The sequence below is a fragment of the Cryptomeria japonica genome, chromosome 7 (genome assembly GCF_030272615.1).
Source record: "Cryptomeria japonica chromosome 7, Sugi_1.0, whole genome shotgun sequence".
NCBI lineage: Eukaryota > Viridiplantae > Streptophyta > Pinopsida > Cupressales > Cupressaceae > Cryptomeria > Cryptomeria japonica.
The window spans coordinates 418,576,665-418,602,215 of NC_081411.1; the positions used below are offsets into that span (position 1 = coordinate 418,576,665).

Consider the following 25,551-nt stretch of genomic DNA (forward strand, 5'->3'; position numbering starts at 1 on the left):
TGTGTAAACTGGAATGTGACTTGAAACATATCAATATGAACATCACATCAAGCAGTTACTATACAACCTGTCCCTCCATTATTGAGATGCAATTCAATTACAATGATGGTATTGATATGAGTAGCCAAGACTATTGGCCTTACAATGATTTCACAATGCCACACAAGTCTGATATAAAATGATCATCTACAGCAGCCTTCGTAAGGTCTGATATAACAATTCATTGCTCAGAAAATAGCACTACAATGCATGTCGTGACTATGAAAGAACCTGATTATGAAGCCTCCCCAATCGATGAAGAGTTGGCAACATTAACCCATGCAATCCCTTCAATCAGGTGTGAAACTCTTGTGTAGATTTCACCAAATTGCCAAAGTACTGTAGCGTTTACTGTTCACGCCACTGTAGCAGCCAAACATAAATTTTGATTTGTAGATGATTAAATATTAATCTTCCACAATCTTCAGATTTGCAAACATATAATCTTGGAACCCTCGAATAATATTTGTATTTTCTCACCAATTTACACAAATGGAACCTCTAAATGAAGCTCCCCTTGGATGCCAAACGTGCTGGATATTTCACCAACTTAAATGGCTGCAACACTGAAGAATGTACTGTTCTCCAATGGCTCGAAAAATGAAACCCTTGGCTTCCTTCTCTCAGACAATTTCCTCAAAACAAATGCTCAAGAATGAGTTTATTCGCTTCTTCAATGTATATTTATATCTCTCCAAGAGGGGGTCGATTTCTCCAAAAAAGCACTTTTTTAACTCATTAAACATTTTTAATGTTGGCATTATAACTTAATTTCACCCCCTTGGCCTAGGTACCTCACTTAAATAATCAATTGGCCCCTTTTAAATGATACATTGACCCCTTCTTTAAGGAATATTAATAACTTTATAGTATAACATTAAATGCCTTATTATAATTAATTATTAATAAAGTGGTCACTTTATTAATAATTAAATAATCATAACTTCCCAAATAAACATTATTTCTCAATTTCATCTGCACCCGGTAGTTAACCATTTTATCCTCTGTACGTGCAGCCGCCTTCCTAAAAATAGAAAGGGTCCCTCTCTATGTAACTCTTACTATAAATAGTAAGTGTGTGAAATAGAGTCAAACGAAGGCCAAACTGAACCAAACGAAGAGCAATCCTAAACACTTCTGACCTCCAAAATGGGAATAAGCCTCCTGCACTGCCAACTAGGACTCTCTAACCGTCTGTCTTAGCCTACGAGGGCCAATAATAGGCTAATCCATTCATAAACCATCTCATCCCAAAAAGGGACATTACATCTAGCTTATGCACATTTTCCAACAAATCCGCCACATCAAAAGCATCAGCCATCAAATTGGTGTGCGTCGTAGGATTTTGTCCCTTCAAAGCAACTATTGCGGTCTCCCTCAACCCCGAAGCCACCCCCCTCCTAATTGCCCGTTCGGTCGCCTCAAAATCTCTCGTGGTTCTGGCAACATTATAAATGAAATGCTCCAATAAAGCAACGATATGAGTATGAGACCCAAACAAAATCTGATCCCCAAGGATCTTCCTCATGACATCTTCCTCTTCCTCCACGTGACCTTACACAGAGAAGATATCCTTTAGTTGTTGCATTATCATCTCGTAGTCACATCCACACTCAACCCCTGAAACATTGACATGCTCAGACAAGGCGGCCATTGTCGAGTCTATCCCAAACTTAATCTAGTTACCTATTCTAGTGTTAATTTATAGAGAAAGCATGGCCACCGCCTACCGATGAAGTCGGATTCATAAGTTCCTTGTTCAAACTGATAGTCTGTCCTTTCTTTTTTAAGGATTCCAAAGATTCAAACCACGCCAGGTGCCCGAATCCTTGGCTATAATGTCGTCTTCTAACTGGTCAATCCCATGATTTGACAAAAAATCCACTTCGTTATTTCCCTCTATAAAAATGTTTAATTGTGAAATCTGCAAATGTGCGAAGGACGTCCTGTATGTTAAATTTGTAACGTCGGTCGTACTATTTCATGCTTCCAATATATATATATATTAATTTTTACACCGTTCATGGTATCGGATGGTAAAGCGATTCTCAAACAAGCCGCACTCCTTCTGATCGGGTAAGTAAATGGTGACTGGTTTATATACTGTGGTGAGAGGTACGTAGGGAAGAGATGTGTCTTCTCACGTGGGAAAACATATCTCTTCACTACGTAACCCCTCATCCACTTATATAGCATGCTTACATTGAGGAGGATGGACACACCAAATTAATAAGTGTTGTGCATCTTCAAAACACACTATAGCAGATAAAATACAACTTTCAGATCATATCTCCATCTCTTCTATTTTGATCAGAGAATTTTGAAAGAACTTAACATGGTATCAGAGCTTAGTTAAGGAAGATCATATTAAAATTTTGTAACGATCTCGTAAACTTTCACCAGGTTCTTACTAAGATCACATTCAGATAATCCTAATGGCAACCGGAGTTAGGTTTGAAGATAGATTAGATGGAAAATCAAATTTTGTATCTTGGAAATTCAGGATCATGCTTGTTTTGAAAGAAAATAAAATTGACTCCCATGTCAAAAGTGAAATTCCTAAACCCTCTGATGATATAGAGAAAATTCAGTGGAGCAAGGACAGTGAGAAGGCCCTTAAGATAATTGTGGATTCAGTAAGAGACCACATTGTACCAGTTATTTCTAAATATGAGACGACCTTTCAGATGTTCAAAGCACTAGCTGACATTTATGAAATCAACAACACTAGCAGGGCTCTCACCCTAAAGAATCAACTACACCATATAAAGATGAATAAAGGAGAAACAGTTACATCCTATTTCTTGAGGGTCACTGAGCTTAGGGATCAACTATCCACTACTGGACAACTAGTAGACAATAAAGAACTTGCTATGATCGCCCTAAATGGACTTCCAACCTCATGGCAATCGTTCATTTAAGGAAGCAGTGCTCGTTCTAAATTTCCCAAGTTTGATAGATTGAAAACCCATTGCATTCAAGAGGAATCTCGGCTGGTCACAAGAGGAATAAAACAAAACAATGGTAATGAAGACATTCAAGTTCTAAACTCTAATTCCCACAAGAAAGGAAAGAAGAAGAACTTTAAGAGAAAGAGTGACAACAACTCAAATGGGAAGAGGTCTTCAAAGAAGAAGAGAGACATTTCTGAAGTACAATGTTTCAGATGTGACCAATATGGGCACTATGCAATGAAGTGTCCAGAAAAGATCAAACAACAAGCTTCAATGGCAGAAATTAAGAAAGGGAGTAATTCCGAGAAGCTAGTCTTCTACTCAGCCCTCTCTAGTCAAGTCACCTCCAGTTTCAACACATGGGTGATTGACAGCGAAGCATCTCGACACATCACTGGATTTCGTGAGCACCTAGATACACTTGGGGAAAGTTCAAATGAAGAAGTGACAATTGGTGATGACTCAAATTATCCAGTTATGGGAATAGGAACCTGCAATATCAACCTAAAGTCAGGCATATCCCTACTGCTGACTGGAGTTCTATTTTTACCTGGTATAAAGAGAAACCTTATCTCAGTTTCTGCACTTGAAGATAAGGGTTATAGATTAACCTTTATGGAAGGAAAGGTACTTGCTTGGCCAAAGAACTCCACCATCAAGAAAGCCCACACCATTGGAGTAACACAACGGAGCCTCTACAGACTTTGCACCACTCCACCTCTAGCCTTGATTCATGAGACTCCAAATTCGAATGAACTTTGGCAGAGAAGATTAGGGCACCTTCATTTCCATGCCCTACCTAAGATAGAGAAGATGGTGATCGGCTTACCCAAGCTAAGTCAAAAATCTGACGGAGCTTGCAAAGGGTGTACCTTGGAAAAGAATACTAAAGGGTCTTTTAATTCTAGCAACAGTAAATCCAAAAATGTATTAGAATTAGTTCATTCTGATTTATGTGAACCCATGTCTGTACCCTCATTAGGGGGATTTTTATATTATGTAATATTTGTAGATGATTATTCTAGGAAGACTTGGATATATTTTTTGAGGTACAAAGAGTCTGAAGAAATCCTTTCTAAATTTAAGGAATTCAAAGCTCTTGCAAAAAATATGACACGTAAGAAAATCATAACCTTCAGAACAAACAATGGGGGGGGAATACACTTCTGATATGTTTAAAGATTATTGAATAAATGTTGGGATTGAGAGGGAGTTAACTGTACCTTATAACCCACAACAAAATGGGGTAGCTGAAAGAAAGAATAGGACTATAGTAGAAGCTGCTAGGGCTATATTGTTTGACCAAAATATAGAAACCTCATTTTGGGGTGAAGCATCTAGGACAACTGTGTACATTCAAAATAGATGTCCTCATTCTCTTCTTGACAATAAAACCCCTGAAGAAGCCTTTACTGGCAACAAACCTGACATAAGTCATTTCTGGATCTTTGGGTGTCCAGTCTATATTCATGTCCCCAAAGAAAAGAGGTCAAAGTTAGAACCTTCTGGAAAGAAAGGAGTATTTGTTGGGTACAGTGAAACCTCTAAAGCCTACAAAATATACATACCTGGTCAAAGACAAATTGAACTAAGCAGAGATGTCATCTTTGAGGAAGACATAGCATTCAGGAGGTCCAAAAGCTCTAATGAATTAGAACACCAAGATCCTCCTACAAGCTTGGATGAGGATTCCACCCCTGAGATTCAGAGGGAGACCCCCGAAGATGCTGAGCATGAAGTTCAAGGCTTACCTTTAGAAGAAAATTATCCCGAAACTAGGAAGAGACCACTTTGGGCTAAAAAGATGCTTCAAGAAGCTGAAAATTATGCTGCTCCAAAGGGGACCTTCAGAGAAAGTAAGAGACCTAACCTATTTTCCAGTTATACTGCCTTGAGTGAGATCATTGATGCAGAACCTTGCTGTGTTGGAGATGCGCTCAAGCGTCAAGTTTGGAAAGATGCTATGTCAAAAGAGTATCAGTCAATTCTGAAAAATGATGTCTGGGATATTGTGCCTAGGCCTAAAGGCAAATCTGTGGTATCTTCTAAATTACTCTTCAAAATCAAACATGCAGCAGATGGCAGCATTGAGAAGCACAAAGCAAGGTTTGTTGCTAGAGGTTTTTCACAGAAAGAAGGTATTGACTATGAAGAGACATTTGCTCTTGTTGCCAGATACACTTCTGTCCGAGCAATTTTGTCTATTGCAGCATCTAAAGGATGGAAAGTCCATCAAATGGATGTTAAGATTGCTTTTCTGAATGATAAGATTGAAGAAGAAGTTTATTTGGAGCAACATAAAGGTTTTGTGATTCATAAGGCTGAATCACATGTCTGCAGATTAAAGAAAGCTCTATAAGGACTGAAACAAGCCCCCAGAGCATGGTATGAAAGAATTGATCACCATCTCTTGGAATTAGGGTTTTCAAAGAATGAAGCATATCCAAATCTCTACTACAAGGTAATCAATGGTGAATTATTAATTCCTATTCTTTATGTTGATGATCTACTGATCATAGGAGAGGATAATTGTATTTCTCAATGTAAGAAAGAATTAGCCTCTGAGTTTCATATGAAAGATTTAGGAATTTTTCACTACTTCCTTGGATTGGAAGTTTGGCAGTAGGCAGATGGTATAATCCTTAATCAAGGAAAATACACCATTGATATACTCAAGAGATTTGGAATGATGGATTGTAGATCCATGACCACACCTATGGAGACAAATCTGCACAAACTAAAGGAAGCAGCTGCAGAATCAAAATTTGCAGATCCTACCCTCTACAGACAGATTATTGGATCTCTGATGTATTTGGTAAACACAAGACCTGATATATGTTACGTTGTTAATGCACTAAGTCAATTCATGTGTGAACCTAGGGAAATACATCTTGTTGCTGCAAAACATATTCTGAGATATCTTCGAGGAACTATTGGCTTTGGCATGAAGTATAAACATGTAGACCTTGACCTACATGGATTCAATGATTCTGATTGGGCTGGAAGCGTAGTTGACAGGAAAAGCACATCAGGATGTTGCTTCAGTTTAGGATCAGGAATGATCTCATGGATATGTAGAAAACAGTCTTCAGTTGCTCAGAGTTCTACAGAAGCTGAATACATTGCAGCCTCCATGGGAGCAAGAGAAGCAGTATGGCTTCGGAAACTGCTTGTAGGACTGTTTGGTTAGCCCTTAAATCCTATTGTCATCTACTGTGACAATCAGAGTTGCATCAAGCTTTCAATGAATCCAGTATTTCATGACAGGTCTAAACACATTGAGATTCCTTATCACTATGTTCGAGATATGGTGGAAAGGAATGTGATCCGACTGAATTATATTGGTACAGGTGATCAGATTGCAGACATTCTTACCAAGACTCTCTCCAAGATCAAGATTAACACTTTAGAGATAAACTTGGTATGGTTGAAAATGTTATTTAATTTTGAGATAGAGTCTCATTTATTCTGATATACTAATATATTTAAAGATGTTTAGTGTGTAAACTCTTTTATTTGTCATGTGTGTGACTCCATGACTGCATGGGCCCTCTGTGAACATTATTGAAGGGTGACGACTTTTCAATAATGAACACTTGTTTCAAATTGATATTGTAAGGTGACGATTTTACAATTATCGATTTAACTATCTTGATGGATATCATGTGACTTGATATCTGTGGACATGTCATGATAGTATATATATCTCTGAGACATTATGGTAGATATTATGTTGGTTGATATCATTAAATAAACCATAATTATGATAGAGATCTTCATGTTGAATATTATGAACATAATATTCGTGGACATAATATTCGTGGACATGCCATGAAATCATTATCAGTATGGTAGGCATCATGTGACTTGATGCCAATGCACATACCTTACTTGATAACTATGAGTTATGGTGAGTATCATGAGACTTGATATTCATTGTTGAACCATATCTCTGAATATCACTATGGTGTGATATCTCCTCTCTTCACAATCAATGGATGAATTGTGATGTTTTCTCTAACATGAATGTGTCCTCCCTAGTTAAGAGGGAGTGTTAAATTTTGTAACATCGGTCGTACTATTTCATGCTTCCGATATATATATATATGTATATATATATATATTTTTACACCGTTCATGGTATCGGGTGGTAAAGCTATTCTCAAACAAGTCGCACTCCTTTCGATCGAGTAAGTAAACGGTGACTAGTTTATATACTGTGGTGAGAGGTACGTAGGGAAGAGATGTGTCTTCCCACGTGGGAAGACATATCTCTTCACTACGTAACCCCTCATCCACTTAAATAGCATGCTTACATTGAGGAGGATGGACACACCGAAATTAATAAGTGTTGTGCATCTTCAAAACACGCTATAGCAGATAAAATACAACTTTCAGATCATATCTCCATCTCTTCTATTTTGATCACGGAATTTTGAAAGAACTTAACACTGTATGTACTCTGTCCACATGCAAGACTTCCAACTTGGTGGCGAACCTGTCATGATGGCACAAACTATGTTCAAAGAGTCACCTTCAATGTCAAGTCAGTGCAGACCCATCTCCGAACTCTTCCTGAGCCCGATCAAAATGGTGGCGAACTTTGCATCGTTATTTGTGTCAATTGGCAGCTTAATGGATCCCCCAATGCTCCACTGTCATTTCAAACAATGAATCCTACACCTGAAAGGCTAGGATTCCCTCATGAGGCGCCATCAAAATTCATCTTTAGACGCCCACGAGGGGGAAGGATCTAGCATGCCTCTTGTCTTGCTCTGTTATTCTATATTATCTCCGCATTTGGAGGGATGAGATGCGGCCATGTCTACACCATACAATCATCCCATAGAGAATAAGCGTTAACTTTCCTTGATGCCACATATGAGTTAAGCTACTCACAAATGGCTATCTCTACCTTGACCAATATTCCCTCTAGGTCTATACTATTCTCCTTACCATTGAAAATCCTAAAATTACGTTCTTTCCAGATGGTCCAAATGATGGTAGCCGAAATAACATACCATAATCCACCCCACATCACTCCTTTGTTTATTGTTGGCCAACATGTAAAGATTTTTTTCAAGGTGGTTGGTAACGGACATTGGAAATTTAGCATACCAAAACAAAAATACCAACATCTCTGGGCCACCTCACATTGGACAAAAAGATGATCCACCATTTCCACATGATTGTAGCACATCAGGCATTTGAAAGGGCTAGCAAATCCCAATCTCATCGGCCTATCTGTTGTCAAGATTCTATTCTGAACAACCATCCAAGTAAAGGCTCCTGCCTTTGGCACGATGCTCGAATGCCAGCACAAATCTGTACGCCACTCACATTTGTCCCAATCCTTCCACAACACCTCATATTCAATCTTAGTCGAATACTCCCCTGTCTTAGCTGCACACCAAAAAATTTGATCTTGACCATTTGAGATCAAAACTTGTCACTTGTCCAATTCTGACTTCAAAATCTTCAGACTATCTGCGTTCAAAACTACCAAATTTTTCCACCTTGCCCTATAGAACTCATTCCATTCTATGATCTCCAAGTAATCTCTGACATTATGCCCCCAAAGAGGAGTCAGCCTCTCCCCTTTGCCTACCATCCCAAAGAGATCAATCATTCTCTCATAACCGACCCACGAATCCATCCAGAAATCTACAAGCCTCCCATCTTTAACTCTCCATGAGAGATGGTTAGTAATTACATGTCTACTCTGGATCATATGGTTCTAGATAGCAAAACCACTAGGGGGATTAGCAATCGTCAAAATGTGCTCCGGAGTACGTGTCCAAGTAATTACCTTGTAGTACTTTACACCACAGAGCCTTCGGCTCTTTAAACATCCCCCAAATCATATTTTCTATTAATGCCTTATTCCAAGTCATAATGTCCTTTTTGCGAACACCCCCTGCCTCTTTGGGTTTCTTGGCAATATCTCAAGCAATTAATAGTATTTTATGAGTCTCACTAGCACCATACAAAAAATTTTGAAGGAGCTTAGTAATGTCCCTTTCAATCTTCCTAGTGATTTTCATTGTTGAAAGCATATAGATTGGCATCGCTGATAACACAAATTTTATCATAGTGATGCGCCCTGCCATCATCAGCCACAGAATGCATTTTTCCTCCAAAACTTCTCCATGACCTTCCAAAGCTTACTCTTTATCGCTCCGCAGAACATTAGAACGCCAAGGTAAGTAGTGGGTAATTTTTCCACCCTGAAACCAAGTATAGTAGCAATTTTGCATTGTGTCGCTTGCTTGGTATTGAAGAAAAAATTTACGGATTTCTCTTTATTCACTTCTTGCCCCGACACCTTGCAATATTCATCCAGGATGTTCTTAATTATCGTGGCTTCCTCAAGGGATGCTATCCCATATAGATCAGTATGATCAGCAAACAGTTGATGAGTGAAAGCTAGGAGCGATTGAATGGCTTTGATACCTATCCTTTTTCCCGAACTCATTGAAGCTTCAATCTTCCTGCTAAGTGCATCCGCCATGATAACAAACAAAAATGGTGAGAGGGGATCACCCTGTCTTAGTCCCCTCCCCCCTTGAAAGAAGCCACATGGTGTCCCATTGATTAGGATGGAGTATCTCGGAGTGGAAATACATCCAAATACCCAATTCAGCCATTTCTCACAAAAGCCAAACTTTTTGAGAACCAAAATCAGAAATCTTCACCATACATGATCATAAGCCTTCCTGACATTGAGCTTTAACATCATACTCCTCAGATTTTCCTTTTTGATCGAGTGAATTAATTCATGGGTGACAACAATACCATCTACAACGTTTCTTCCAGGAACGAAGCCACTTTTCTGAAAGGAAATAATTTTTGGCAAAACCTTTTTCAACCTATTTGCCATAACTTTGGCAACAATCTTGTAAATTGTATTACATAAAGAAATTGTTTGAAAATCAAAGAAATAAAGTACCTCTTGTTTTTGGGGGATGAGAGATATGTTGTTGTTGTTCATTTCCCTCAACAGCGCGCACCGCTTTCGAGATTCCTCCACCACAGCCCAAATATCATTAGCCATACTGTTCCAACATTTCTGAAATATAATTGCAGTAAACCCATCTAGCCTAGGAGCCTTGTCAAGGATCAACTAGAAAGTGGCTTCTTTGACCTCCTCCATGGATGCTAGGTTTGTTAACATCCTATTGTCATCTTCCGAGATCATCTCGGAATGTCATCAATGAAATTTCCACACAGGTTTTTGGCTAACGCATTGCCTCCCAACAAACCATGAAAAAATCTAATTCCTTCCATTTAAATATCTTCCTCCTTGTTTAGGATTTGTCCATCCCCCTGAATTTGGGTGATCCTATTCCAACATCTCTTCATTTTCTTTGAATCGTGGAAAAATTTGGTATTTCGGTGGCCTTCATTTAGCCAACTTTCTCTCGATTTTGCTTTCCAATAGCACTCCTCTCTGGCCAAGATCTCATCGTACTCTTTTAGGAGCATCTTTTCCTTAGTGAATTTTGTATTGGTCATGCCATCCTTGATAACTTTCTCACTCAGCATCTCCAATTCCTCTTCTAATCGCTTCTTCTCAAAAATTATTAGAATATTTAATTATATTTTAATTAGTTATATTTAGTTATTTATTAATGGTCATTTAGCTTTTTAGCTTTTTAGCTTTTTAGTCTTTTAAGTGCAACTATTGCTTCTTTTATAAAGATGCATAGTTAGCTTTTATTATTTAGCTTTTTAAGCTTTATTTAGCATTTTAAGCTTTTTAGCTTTTTAGTTTTCACTTAAATGATTTGTTCTTTTTATAGAACATCGTCTTGTAAACTCTATATATACAGTTGTATATTCTTCAATAATTTTTCATGGTATGAGAGCATGAAAATAAAAAAAATAAAAAGTTTTCTCAGTGAAAAATTTCAAAAGTATTTTTCAAGAGATTTTTTTTAATCTCTATTCTTGGCGAGCTAAGGTTTTTTGCTTTTCTTCAAAGTTTTTTTTTTAAAAAAAACATTTTGTGGGTTTTTGGGTGGATTTTTCACTGTTCGCGTGAAAAACTGGGTTGCGTTTTTCATGCATTGGTCATGTTTTATTTCTGTGCGATTTTTGGCCCTTATTTTTTGCGATTTTTGTGATTTCTGCAAGATTTATTTCTTAGCGGCAGCAATTTTCTCTGCAACTAGAAAAATCGCGTTTTATGTTCGTGATTTAGGGTTTGGCAGTTGTTTTTTTCTGCCTCCGCGATTTTGTCTTTTCCTTGTGATTTTTCACGATTTTTTCGTGATTTCCAGTGATTTTTCCCGTTGACAGCGATTTCCAATTTCTTTATTTTCGTGACCTCTACGAATTTCGTCGGTTGTTTCCGCAATTTTCTGGGCTTCGCCAACATTTTTTTTACAATTTCTAAAAAAAAATCATCTACTATCTTTGCCCTTTTTTTTTACGATTTAAAAAAAAATTCAAATTTTTTTTGTGGATAATCTTTTTTGTTTTTTATAGAACATTAGGGTTTTTGTAGTTTTTTTACCAAAAAAACCAGATATCCTTTCTTCTGCAAGAAAAAAAAAAAAAAATTTGCTGATTTTTTTAAACAAAAAAAATCAATATTTTTTTTCTGCAAATTATTATTTTTCTAATTTTTTCAGAAAAATTACACATTTTAGATTTGTGGGAAATTTTAATTTCTGTCTTTTTCAGCAAAGCCTCAAAATTCATGCATCGGGATTTGTGCCTCGAATTCCATTCCAAGGTTTCAGATCCTTTGTACAGCTATTTCTATTCTGGATTTTGATCGGATTCTTCTGTCTCATTTTTTGTGCCTTCACAAGGTTGACCTCATTCAATCTCAGTTTCCACAATGGCATGTTTGACCAACATCATGTTGGAACACAGTCAAAAGTTCAACGGCCGCAACTACAACACCTAGAAACAGCACATGTTAACAATATTTGAATATCGTTGTCTTGATCAGATTGTTCCAGGCATAGCTACTCATCCTACAGCATTCGGTGCAAACCAGGATAAATTTGATGAGTGCACTCAAGAGGTTGTCATGCTCATTAAGTTATCTATCACAGATGATCAACTCCCTCAAGTGCCTTCAGGTAAAACAGCTAAAGAGATCCGGGATCTCTTGAAGGATCTTCATGAAACATCTGCCAAGAGTCGATCGAGCTTTCTTTCTAAAGAATATGTTGTTTTCTATCATGATGGATGAAAAAACATCTATCCAAGCACACCTTACAAAGATCAAGGACATCCATGACCAATTGCAAGCTATTGGCTGCACCATGGCTGAAGAGGATATGGTAGTGATCATGTTGAAGAGGATATGGTAGTGATCATGTTGAAAAGCCTTCCCAGATCCTACGAGCATTTCATTGATATGCTTAATATCACTTCTACTAGTGTTGATCTGAAGTTTCTTGACCTCCACAACAAGCTTCTACAGCAAGATCGTTGGACGAAGCAGTTTGGAAGCAACCCTAGTTCGTCCACTAAATAGGCCTTCACAGCCACAGCTTCAAATAAGCACAAAGGTAAATCTTAGTCCTTCCAACAAAAAGGACAAGGTCAAGGTCAACCTCAGTAGTGTTCGAAGAAGAAGAGCTTACAGTGTAATTACTGTCATCAGTTTGGCCATTTGGTGAAAGATTGCAAGAAGTTGATAGCATCTGAGCAATCCAAACAAGGAGGGTCCAAGCATAAGGCCAATTCTGCTACGCATCCTAATCAGAAGGAATCTGCCCTCTATGCATTCATGACCCAAAGCCCATCTGATGATGTGCAATCATCAACCCGATACATTGACTCTGGAGCCTATCGGCATTTCACACATTGTCGGAAAGGGCAACGTTCAGATTTCATCTAGTGGGAGGGATTTGATATTCCTCAATATATACTTTGTACCTAGTATGAAGCTCAATCTACTGTCAGTCAATCAAATTATGCAACATTCTCCACAACTGGATGTCGTCTTTGGCTTGCACAAGCACAGCATTGTTGACAGGAAGACTCGCACTACAGTTTTTGTTGGCAATGAGGATCATGGTCTTTATAGACTTGTTGATTCTGGTGGTTCTCAGGAGCTCGCCATGGCTGGCATCTAGGAGTACTTCCATCAGCACTCTTTGGCATCAACGATATGGGCACCTGAATGTTCACTATCTCTCTCAGTTGGTTTTGGAGGATCTAGTTGTAGGATTACCTGAGAATCAAACTCAGAATCATGGAGTTTGCGGAGCTTGTCAAGCTGGAAAGCAGCATAGGACTCCGTTTTCAAATGGAGATGCTTGGAGAGCATCCAAGGTCTTGTAGCTCATTCATGTAGATATCTGTGGTCCCATGAACACTCCATCAATCACTGGATGCAGGTATTTTCTATTGTTCGTTGATAATTTCAACAGACACATGTGGGTGTATTTTCTCAAGTAGAAATCAGAGGTGTTCAGCATTTTTCAGAAGTTTAAGGCCTTAGTGGAAAAAGAGTCTGGCTGTCAGATAGTCACTCTTCGATCCGACAATGGAGGGGAATTTTGTTCTACAGAGTTCACCAACTCTCGTGCATCACATGGCATTAAGCATCAACTTACCACACCTTACACCCCTCAGCAGGATGGTGTTGTTGAGCGTAGGAACCATATAGTCACTGAGATGGCTCAATCTATGTTGGAGCATAGAAATGTTCCAAAGGAATTTTGGGCGAAAGCGATCTTCACTGCAATCTATCTTCTGAACCGGTCTCCCACAAAGGGCGTTAAGAAGATGACCCAAGAGGAAGCTTGGTCTGGCAAGAAGCCCAAAATCAATCATTTGAAACTTTTTGGCTCAACAGCTTATGTTTGGATTCTACATGCCAAGTGCACTAAACTGGATTCCAAGAGTTAGAAATTGATGCTCACTGGCTACAATGAAAGGCTTATCGGTTGATTGATGTAGACACTGATCATCTCATATTCAGTCGAGATGTTGTATTTGATGACGAACGGGGACCTTTTCAACCTTTTTCTCTTGTTTTGAGCACTGAGGATTAGCCTCCATATGCTACAAGTATGAGTGTTTGGCTTCACTTAGCTCCACCTGATCGGATGGATTCAGTTGACTCTACAGTTGTGGGGTCTCTCAAGCATGACATTGCGCAACCTAACTTTCCTCAAGACCATCCGAATCCACATCCAGATGAGCTTGCTCCAGATATTCCAGGTAATCTTCTTCATCTTGTAGCAGATGTTGGTACTTCTACTCTCTAGCCTAAGTGGTGGACCATTGGTGTTCTTCATGATGATGAGCTCATTGAGCATAGATCAGCTAGAGGCAAGATGAAGCAAAACACAATTAATTTTGCTCGTGGCCAACATTCACAATATTTATGAGCCTCGGACATATACAGATGCTAAAGGTGTACCTGAGTGGGAACAGGCTATGGGAGCTGAGCAACATAGTCTTATGAAAAACAACACTTGGGTATTGTCAAATCTTCCACCAGGGAAGAAGCCCATTGGCTGCAAATGGGTGTTTAAAGTCAAGTATAAAGATGATGGAACCCTAGATAAGTAAAAGGATCAGTTAGTAGCAAAAGGGTTTTCACATAAAGAGGGCATCGACTATGAGTAGACCTTTGCTCCCACAGCCAAGATGAGTACCATTTAGCTTGTCCTCGCTCTCTCAGCTCAGCTTGGATGGAAAGTCCATCAAATGGATGTCAAGAGTGTCTTCCTCAATGATGATTTGCAGGAAGAAGTCTACATGACGCAGCCTCCAGGTTTCAAGTTTGCCAGTAAAGAACACCAAGTACATAGACTAGTCAAAGCACTCTATTGTGCGAATCACACACCCATCCCTGTCTTGGACAGGGACCCCCCAGTTTGTGCCTTTCTGTCCTTGCGGAAGAGGAAGGGGATATGAAGGGTCAAGTTGGTGAGTGATGGAGTCTGGAATGTCATCTTGATCTTCAAATGCCCTGAAATTTGGCTGTCTGGAATGTTCTAATCCTGAAATTTGACTAAGTTTGGAAAACTGAGGAATCCTCCAAAAACTAGAATTTGCAATATAACTCCTAGAGGTCCGAAACCACTCTCAAACATCTTGACAGTATGTATGGAATATAACTTAAATGTTATATTCCATAAAATGATCCTTCGGCGAGATCTTGACAAACTCGCCCAAGTGCCCAAGCTCGCACTTCTTCAAGAAAAGGTTTAAAATCGCCAAAACAAGCATAAGGGCCTAATTTTGGACCCTGGGGCTAAATTTCAAAATTCGCAAAGTTTGAAAAAACCTCAAAAGCTCCGAAATTTGCAAAAATGGGCTAAAGGTCCGAAATTCACTTAAGTTGCAAAAATGGGCTAAAGGTCCGAAATTCACTTGAGTTGCAAAAATGCCCAAAAGGTCCGAAAATTGCAAAAAGTTGCAAAAATACCCTTCAGGTCCGAAAATCACTTAAAATGCCCAATTTCGGACCCTGGGGCAAAAACTGGAAAATGTGAAATATTGCAAAAACACCCTTCAAGTCCGAAAATCACTTAAGTTGCCCAATTTCGGACCCTGGGGCCGAAATTTGAAATTTTGATAAAGTTGCAAAAAAGTCCAAACACTCCGAAATTTGCAAAAGGGTGGTTTAGGTCTGAAAATGCCTCCAGTTCGCCAAAAGTTCAAAAACTCCGAAATTCACCTTGAGTTTGCGAAAAGGTGGCTAAGGTCCGAAGTTTTTAAATAGATTTGCAAAGCATGTTTAATGGTCCGAAATTCGTGAAAGTTGTAAAAAACCCCAAATGGTCCGAAGTCTTCTTAAGTTGCAGAGCATGCGCTAGGGTCTGAAAACTTTTCTAATTTGCAAAAGAAAATGCTAAAACTCCGAATTTACAAACATGTTTAATGCTCCGAAATATCTCCAATTGCAAAAGGCGTTAAAATTCATTCAAACACTCCGAAATTTGCAAACGGGTGGTTTAGGTCCGAAAATGATAGAGTTCGCGAAAACGTTTAATGCTCCAAAATTTGCAAAATCTTACAAAAGGTCCGAAGTTTTCTGAAAAGCGTTGAAGCTCCGAAAATCTTCAGTTCGCCAAAACGCCTTGAATCTCCGAAATTCGCCATAAACTTCAAAAATCGCGACGCACAGAAGCAATATAGGGAATTCGAAGTTGATAAACCCCCCCCATTCTCCGAAATTCACCAGAAAGCAGATGAGTGTTAGGATTTTAAAATTTGCAGAAGCTCTTCAAAGGTAAAATCACACAAAAATAAATCATCCAAACACCATCAAGACCAAGGATCAGATTTCACATTCGAAGAGAAAGGAGAAGCATTTTCAAGATACATCTCACAAAGAGCTTCTCAAACCAGACGTCGTAATTAAATTTAATATTTGTTAAATTAATTTAATGAAGTGAAATTGGTTGATTGATCGCAGGACGTCATCGAAGAACCAGGAGAAGGCCTCAAACGCAAGTCAAGGAAGGATCGCAATGCAAGGTCAAATGTTGAAGACTCGAAAAGAAAAAGATGTGGGAATGCGCTATAGGAGCGCGAGAGCAACCAAGCATTGGGAACCGTGCCGCTGAACAAAGATGAAGTCCACCACCGGGACCAAAGACCAAAGAACACTCTGAATGTTGCAAGTTTATGCCTTCTCGAGAAAAAGCACACAGCTGGATTTAACTCCAGGAATTCAATTTCTAAAACGCTGAAACTGCTTTATTGTAAACTACCTATGGGTCCCGCGCCAAATATTTTTGTGGATAACTATTCCCAACCACCAAGAAGACTGGATAAACCTGAATTAAAGCCAAAAGTGGTAGGTAGTTGAAATATTTGTTGGTTGGATAACTGAGAATTTAATGGGCATGGGTTAAAGCTGCCTGCTTCTGGAAGGCAGATCAAGACCCTTGGATGCAGTCCATCCCAGCCTTTGATTCAATATTGTAAAATCTATAAAAGGCAGAGGCCTTTCTTTTGTAAGGGGTTAGATAATTGGATATGGTTAGATAGTTAGAGATTGTTGGATAGTTAGACTCTATTGAGAGAGTTAGATTTTAGAGTTAGAATAGGTTAAATTTTAAGCAATAGCATAGAGATGTTGCAGAAATCAATATATAAACATTGATTTGGTGTTTATTGTCTTGTTTTCATCCTGTTTGCATGGTTTCTCTCAGCATTTTAGATAGATCTTTCTGTTTTGGGTGTACAGGTATTTGATAGATTCAAGCTCATACCATTGAGGATATACTGATTGTGTATCCTTTTGTATGGTTAACCTGAGCCTTTAATTGTGCTTAGTTCAATTGCAGGTGTCCGTCTAAGTTGCGCCAGAATTGGGTGCTTAGCCGTGCGTCTCCAGTCTGAAAATCTTCCAAGTCCCTTTGAAGATTGCACCGTTCCTACAAGGTTGTGAGCTATTCTGGCCAAGCAGGAATTGGTTATGTTGACTTCGTCTACCCGCATACCCGTGTTGTTAGTTTTAGATCTCCTAACCCTTTCCTTTTGCTCTTTATTACGTAATTTGAGAATCACAACAGACCAACTTGTTGCAAATCGTAAGTCCCCTTGTGTTTCCAGCATAAACACATCAAACCACTGAGAAATCCCGCAGTCAAGACCTGACAAACGAAACCTTGAGGTTGTCCCCTTTGATCAAACTTAGAAAATAGCATCAAGGATTTCCTCATCTCAAGAGAGGATAGGATACTCAACTGGTTTATTCTATTCTGCGTTGGCCGTATGGAGTTTGCAGCAATGCGATTCCAGACACGTCAACACACTCTATGGCCTGAAATAAGCTCCTCATGCATGGTACATAAAAATTGATAAGTGCTCGATTGATCAAGGCTTTTAGAGGAGTCTTTTCAATCCCAATTTGTATGTCAAGCAAACGAGTGATGATATTCATTTCTAGTCATCTATGTTGATGACCTCATCATTACTGGCACAGCACATTTGGTCAAGCAGGTCGATCAAAATTTGTGTAAGAATTTTGATATGATAGATTTGGGACTTCTCCAGTATTGTCACGGTGTACAGGTTTGGTAGACTAATAGCCATAGATTCATTTCTCAGTCAAAGTATACCAAAAGCCTACTAGATAAATTTTGGATGCAAGATTGCAAACCTGCAACTACGCCTTTGGAGATAGGGCTGAAATTATCAGCCAAATCCGATTCACCTGTAGTGGATGAATCTTCATTCAAGCAACTAGTGGGCAGCCTCATCTATCACACCGCCACTAGACCTGACATCAGTTATGTTGTGAGCTATATTTCTCACTTCATGTCAACCCCAAAAGCTGAACATTGAGTTGCAATGAAGCGTGTGCTAAGGTATGTGAAGGGCACTCCTAATTTTGGCATTCTGAACAGCAGAAGCAAAGATCCTAGGTCGGTTGGTTACACAGACTCGGATTGGGTAGGTTGTGTTGATGACCGAAAGCCAACTTTTGGGTATGTTTTCAGCTTGGGCACAAGTGCAATCACATGGACCAGCAAGAAGTAGCATGCAATAGCTCTTTCCTAGACTGAAGCAAAGTATCGGGGAATTGTTAAGGCAGCCTGTGAGGCAATTTGGCTACGTAGGATGCTTGTAGACATGCAAATGTCTCAACTACGACCTACTCCCTTGTTTTGTGATAATCAAGGTTTCCTGAAATTAGCAAAAAATCCAGTCTTCCATGAGCGGACCAAGCATGTAGGATCTTCAATGTCATTTCATCCGCAAGCATGTTGAAAATGGATCAATGATATTGCAATACATTCCAACAGAAAATCAGACTGCAGATATCCTCACCAAGTCTTTGAGCCCGGCAAAGTTTGTCAAGTTTAGAGGGCAACTTGGTGTAGTAGATAGAATGACCATTAAGGGAGGGTATTAAAATATTGAATTATATTTTAATTAGTTATATTTAGTTATTTATTGATGGTCATTTAGCTTTTTAGATTTTATCTTTTAAGTGCAACTATTGCTTCTTTTATAAAGATTCATAGTTAGCTTTTTATTATTTAGCTTTATTTAGCATTTTAAGCATTTTAGCTTTTTAGTTTTCACTTAAACGATTTGTTCTTTTTATAGAACATCGTGTTGTAAACTGTATATATACGGTTGTATATTCTTCAATAATTCATTCAATTATTTTTCAAAAATGTCCTTAAAAACCTCTTTATTCCAAACCTTAAGGTTTTCCTTCAGTAACTGCAATCGCTTACATAAAGCGAACATTTGTGTGCCTTTAACATGTTTTGGGTCCTCCCACCAACCCGAAATAATCTCCTCCCATCCCGGCCATCTAAACCACATTCTTTCGAATTTGAATTGATATCTAGTAGGCCGAGCATCCTCCAAGATATTTAATTCAATGGGATAGTGATCGGAAATAGGAATTGGTTTGATGGTAGAAGTTGATAAAAGTGGCTCCTCCAACCAATCCTATGACAAAAGAAACCTATCAAGTTGTTCCGCAATGTTGGAAAATCCCGGTCTACAATTTGTCCATCTATAGTTGCCATTAATTGGTGGTATGTCCATTAAACCACAGTCCGAACAGAATTGACAGAAATCTGCCTGATTTTGTGAGGCTCTCCGAAGCCCACCCACTTTTTCACTAACACTTAATTGTTTTAATGAAACATAAATTTTATGCAAAATATATCAAATGAGTTTGGTGGCGGTCTGGGCAACACCCCCAGTGGGGTCAAGGGGCATGGCCACCACCACCAAGTCAAAATGAAGACCTTCAAACCACATAGACCTTCATGGCAGATACCATTTTCATAAAAAAAAATTATGAGGCAAAAAATAATGCTTGTAAAGCCAAAAAACAAAGTTTTTGGAGCATTTTAACCACATTTTTTTCTGCATTGTTGCTGCAGTGAGCCAAATCATCAAACTTGCCAAGTTCTACGTTTTTCAAAAAACTTGGAGTCAATTTCTAGCAAGTTAAAACTGTGATTACTCAGAGGCATGAAAACTCACAAGTACTCAGTGACTCACCAAGTTTGCAATCTATGCCTAGACCACAATATTTCTTAAAGATCATTAATGCTATGCTTATGCTGTTGAAATTATTGTTTAAGTGAATGTTTTTTATGTTAACGTGTTTTTATTAATTCTATGTTGTGTTTTAAGGTTTAAATTGAAAGAGGCAATAATAGCACGCTTCTCTTTTAACTTATTCATCTATCTGTGTTACAACTTTGCATGAAATTTGGATGTTTTTATCTTTGGAATTGTGTGTTTGTCATTGTGTTAAAATCATTACTCCTTTTTAAAATCTTGTATGCACGAACTTGCAGGTTTCTGCTTTTAGCCAGTAGGAAATGTCATGGTTTTCAATGTGAGTTGCTTGATATGGAATCTTAAAAACCATAAAGTTTTGCTTGTAAGACAAGTTGTTACCGCTGTTGTGTTCATATCGAAACAAAAAGATAGGGGAGGAATTTATTGTATTCATTTTACTATTGCAAAATCCCAAAAAAATATTGTGTATAGTGTTGTTAACTATATATTCTATTTATAGCTTTGTGTCTAGAGTTAGTTCAGCTTCCAGAGAGCTTACATTATAATTTGAAGAGAAGTTTACCTCGTGCACTATTCCACTTTGTGTAGACTTTAACAAGACAGATTAAAACACAAACACCTAAAAATAAAAACAACCCAAATATGTCATCTTCAATACCCTCAGTAACAACAACTCGATCCCATTTATAAGAGGCAAACATTTAAATTTTAAAGAACATAAATCTCTCTCTCTCTCTCTCTCTCTCTCTCTCTCTCTCTCTCTCTCTCTCCCCCTCTCCCTCTCTCTCTCTCCATTCTCAAATTGAAATATTTATCCATTTTGGTTTAGCTTCCAAAGAGCTTACATTACAATTTGAAGAGAAGTTTACCTCACACACTGGTCCACTTTGTGTATACTATAACAAGATAGATTAAAACACAAACACATAAAAATAAAAACAACCCAAATATGTCATCTTCAATACCCTCTGTAACAACAACTCGATCCCATTTATAAGAGGCAAAAATTTTAATTTTAAAGAACATAATTCTCTCTCTCTCTCTCTCTCTCTCTCTCTCTCTCTCTCTCTCTCTCTCTCTCTCTCTCTATATATATATATATGTATGTATGTCCAATCTCAAATTGAAATATTTATCCCTTTTAGTTTAGCTTCCAGAGAGCTTACATTACAATTTGAAGAGAAGTTTACCTCACACACAGTTCCACTTTGTGTAGACTTTAACAAGACAGATTAAAACACAAATACAAAAAATAAAAACAACCCAAATATGTCATCTTCAATACACTCGGTAACAACAACTCGATCCCATTTAGAAAAGGCAAACATTTAAATTTTAAAGAACATAAATCAATCTCTCTCTCTCTCTCTTTATATATATATATCCAATCTCAAATTGAAATATTTATCCATACTTACATGACTTGAAATAATGTACAGAAGTAAATTGTAAACAGCCCCTGCCCATCCTGTTTGATTGAATCGTCCAGTGGTTCTTACGATCTCTGAGTTAATTGGATAAATGCGAAAGAATCGTGGGAAATACTGAAAAAAGATTATATATGGTAAAGCATCCTTGATATACAACGCAGCCGAACCTGTCATTATTGGAATTATCCAGATAACAACCTGTAGAAGAGATCACCAATTACAATACAATCTTTCATTAATCATTTGATAAAAAAAAAATGTATGCTTAACAACCAAAAATCCTTGCTTAGTGATTGACAACAAAAAAATCAATCTTCAATCAGTACCAATAGATTCAGTGGACATGTAAGATCGTAAATATATATTTTTAAGTATTTTCAAGATAGTCTGACAAATACCAAAAGCTGGTTTAAATTTTTTGTTCGATTAAGGATGTTTCTTATTAAAAAAACAACAATACATGAATATACTTTGAACACCAGATATCCTTATAAAAGTTCACAATACAAAATCTTCAGATAACTTGGAAATCAAACATTATAGGCAGAAGCTCACGTTGATGTCTAGCCTTATGAATTTAATACTAAAATAATCAAGTGAATCTGAGACTATTTGATGTAATTGATGAGCTTTCTTTAATGGTCTCATTTTGCTACAGATTATTTCACACATCTATGAGAATGAACCTGAGTCTCAAATTGTTCATGCCCCCATCCTGGAAATTGCAAGACTCGTAAATGGTTGCAAACTTAGCTGAAATACAGTGCCATTCTTCACTCTTTGCCCTGTAACCCCTGTTTGATACCCTAAACTTCATGTAATAAAGCTACGGTGAATCACACCTCTACAATATCTCATTCACTGTTCACTAAAGTTGTTATTAGATTTAAAACACACATTCAAACACCCTACAACCTCAAACAAACTCTCATGCTTAACCACAGACCCAATCAGATTTCAAAAAGACTTCCAAAAAGTCATTATTTTTGTCCAGATGACCTCCACAAACTCTTTGAAACGTCCTCAAGACCGCTACAAACATTTGCATGCCTTAAAATCTCATTCTCATTTGCATCAGTTTTGTGTAGTTGTTGCCACATGGCGAAGCAAAGCTTGATTATGGAGTCCGTCTATTAAAGAATCATCGTTTATTGTCATTGTCCTTAGGATTAGATCAGATTTCTAAACCCTTATCTCCTTTCATCTTTATTTCTTAAGTGAGTTAAGTAAGATTCCACGTTTCAGTAGTGTTCATGAAGATGTAAGTCCCCTTGTGATCCCAGCATTATCACATCATACATCACTAAGTCTATCCTGAGCATTAAGTCGATTGTTTGCATTGTAAACCTTGGAGTCTCCTTATTTGATCACATCATTCAGCATATAAGGTTTCTTTGTTCAAGAGTGGATAGAATATTTGGTATTTTATTCTGTGTTCGAAGTGTCCCAAAAAAACACATCAAGAGACCTAATTTTAGTCATGCTATGAGCTATATAGCTTGTTTCATGGCAGCCCCTAAAGCAAAAAATTGGGTTACAGCGAAGCATGTACTGAGATATGTGAAAGGAACACCTAACTTTAGCATTTTGTACAGAAAAATAAAAAGATACTCATCTGATTGGTTTTACAAACTCAGATTGGGCAGGTTATGTTAATGACAAGAAGTCTACTTCTAGGTATGTCTTCAGTCTTAGTACGGGTGCAATCACATGGACCAGTAAACAGTAGTAGATAGTAGCTTTTTCCACAACAAAAGCAAAGTATCGGGAATCTGTTAAAGCAACATGTGACGCAGTATGGCTACAGAGGATGCTTACTGACATTAAAATGTCTCTAGCAGGTCATTCACCCACCTTTTGTGACAATCAAGGGGTGTTGAAACTTGCCAAGAATCTAGTCTTCCATGAGCAAACCAAAAACATAGAGCTTGATTGTCATTTCATCCGCCAGCTTGTTGAAGATGGAATTGTGGTCTTGTAGTATGTTCCAACTGTGGACCAGACTATAGACATTCTCACCAAATCTCTAAGCCTGCACAAGTTTGTAAAATTTAGGGGGGCAACTTGGCGTAGTTGATAGAATGACCATTAAGGGAGGGTATTAGAGTAATTAATGTTTATTTAATGGTCATTATGTAATATTTAGTTGTTTTAGTTTCTATTTCAGTCTTTCGGTCACGATTGTTTCGTTTACAAAAATCATCTTGTAATCGCTTATATGTATCCTTTCATCTTCATAATTAATTAATGCAATTACCATTTCAAAGAGGAACTAAACCTTTCAAGCATAGTGGAATTCGCATTTGACCAAATATGCAGAGCAGAGAATTAATGATAAAGTGCAAACTGAATTATGTTTTGAGGCTGAGCGCCTAGCCTCCATTTATATGCATCCAAAATGTAGGCTAAGGGGGCTGAGCTGGATAAATACCCCATCAAAGCGTTTGTAAAGTAATCAATGCAAGTGCTCAAGCCTTGTCAAGAAGGCCGACCTCAAATAAAGGAAATGGTTTGAGTTTGAAAATTAAAAAAGAATAAACAATCTGTTGCCCCATTATTTTGTCGACAGTTAAAGTCTTGTTCTTGAGCAAAATAATGTGTCATTAATGTTGCTTTCCCCATTCGGCTTGATCCGTCCTTGGCTATGTACCTTTTCTTTACAATTCACTTTTTTTGTCCCAATGAACCCATAGGTAGAACCTACATCTTGGTTCAAGGTTCAACTGGTGCCTTCATGTGTGTCGTGGCTTTGTTTTGTTGTTAAGCGGGCGAGCGTTAATGTGTTAAGTCGGTTTTGAACTTGAACTTTTGAACCATTTTTAAAGCGGTTTAAGGTTCAAAGTTCAAGGTCCTCCTTTATGTTTATTAAAAGTCTTCGCTCGTTCCCAGTTGTTGTGTTGAAGTGCAAGGTGGAAGTCCTTTTGTTTTCTCAGGATTGAACTTGAACCATTGAACTTCTTGTTAAATGGTTCACGGTTCAAAAGTTCATTTAGAGTTAGCCCCAAGGATATTAATAAAGAAAAGGCGGCGCGACAAAAGGAATATTCTGAGCATATCATATTTTAAAATTCTAACTATGGAAAGAAATCATGAAAACTCAAGCCATTTGTGTGGAGTTGATATGTAATAAAGAAAGTTGTCAGAATCCCATCAAATCATGGGTTATCTCACACGCTCGAATGAATTATCATGAGCCGTGCATAGGTATTACTCAATTTTTCTGCCACTTAACATGTAAGTTCTCAAATTGTGACATTGGTAGTTGTTATTGTTGGACAAGCGAAGGGCGCCGAAGGTAATTTCAACTCCATACTTCCGAGGGTTTCACAAATTTGATGGTGGCAACAGGTGAGTTTTGATAATTTCTTCTCCGCTGTGTTCCTAGCTCAGAAAGTCAGTGTAGAAAAATTCTTTGTTTTGGAATAGAATTTTGTTCTTTCTAGAAACTGTATGATGAATGCAAAAGCGGCCATTATGAGGCCGACTCTTCCAAAGCTTGGCCGCACATCATGCTTAGTTAGTACACTTCCAGAATGGGGTGACACATCTTTAGCCCAAGCTGACTTAGGAGATTTTTTAAAAAGAGCTAGAAACCCTGAGGCTAACTCAATGATGGAAAGGATAGTTAAAAGTGGCTTAATTGAAGCTGGTGCATTCCCAACTGCCGCCCCTTGCCCAGAATTGGTGATAGCATGTATGAACAAGTATGATGCCGGTAACAGGTGCATTAGGACCAGCAGTGGTGAATTGTTAGTACAAATTAACAGGGAAACAATGATGGTTGCAACTGGAATTCCTCGTAAGGAGCCATATGAAGTTTGGTCCATTGGTACTTCATACGCATTCTTCTCTGAGAAGAAAAAAACTTATAAGAGCGTCATTGCTAGGAATTGGCTTCTAAAAGTTCAGAAAGGGGGTTCCCGGTTACCCAAACCTCTTACAAGAGAACATTTCATAACGAAGGTGCGGGATATTGTGATTTTGTTCAACAGACTCAAAGGGAATTCACTCACTTTCTACTGGGAAGACTGGATGTATTTTTACATTTAGGTATTGTTAGCTAGTGAGAAATATATTGACTGGGCACAAGTTATTGCTGAAAGGCTTCATGAGGGTTTGAGTAATTTTGTTGG

The 25,551-nt window shown here is 38.0% G+C and overlaps 1 protein-coding gene across 1 annotated transcript in view; it reads right to left on the reverse strand.

The window, feature by feature from the left end:
- LOC131033406 (probable cyclic nucleotide-gated ion channel 5) overlaps nt 1-25,551 on the reverse strand; it is a 295,575-nt gene that overhangs the window by 137,768 nt on the left and 132,256 nt on the right. The window contains exon 4 of the mRNA XM_057964642.2: nt 21,407-21,616. Within this exon, the coding sequence (XP_057820625.2) occupies nt 21,407-21,616 (210 nt within the window). The remainder of the gene's footprint in view (nt 1-21,406; nt 21,617-25,551) is intronic.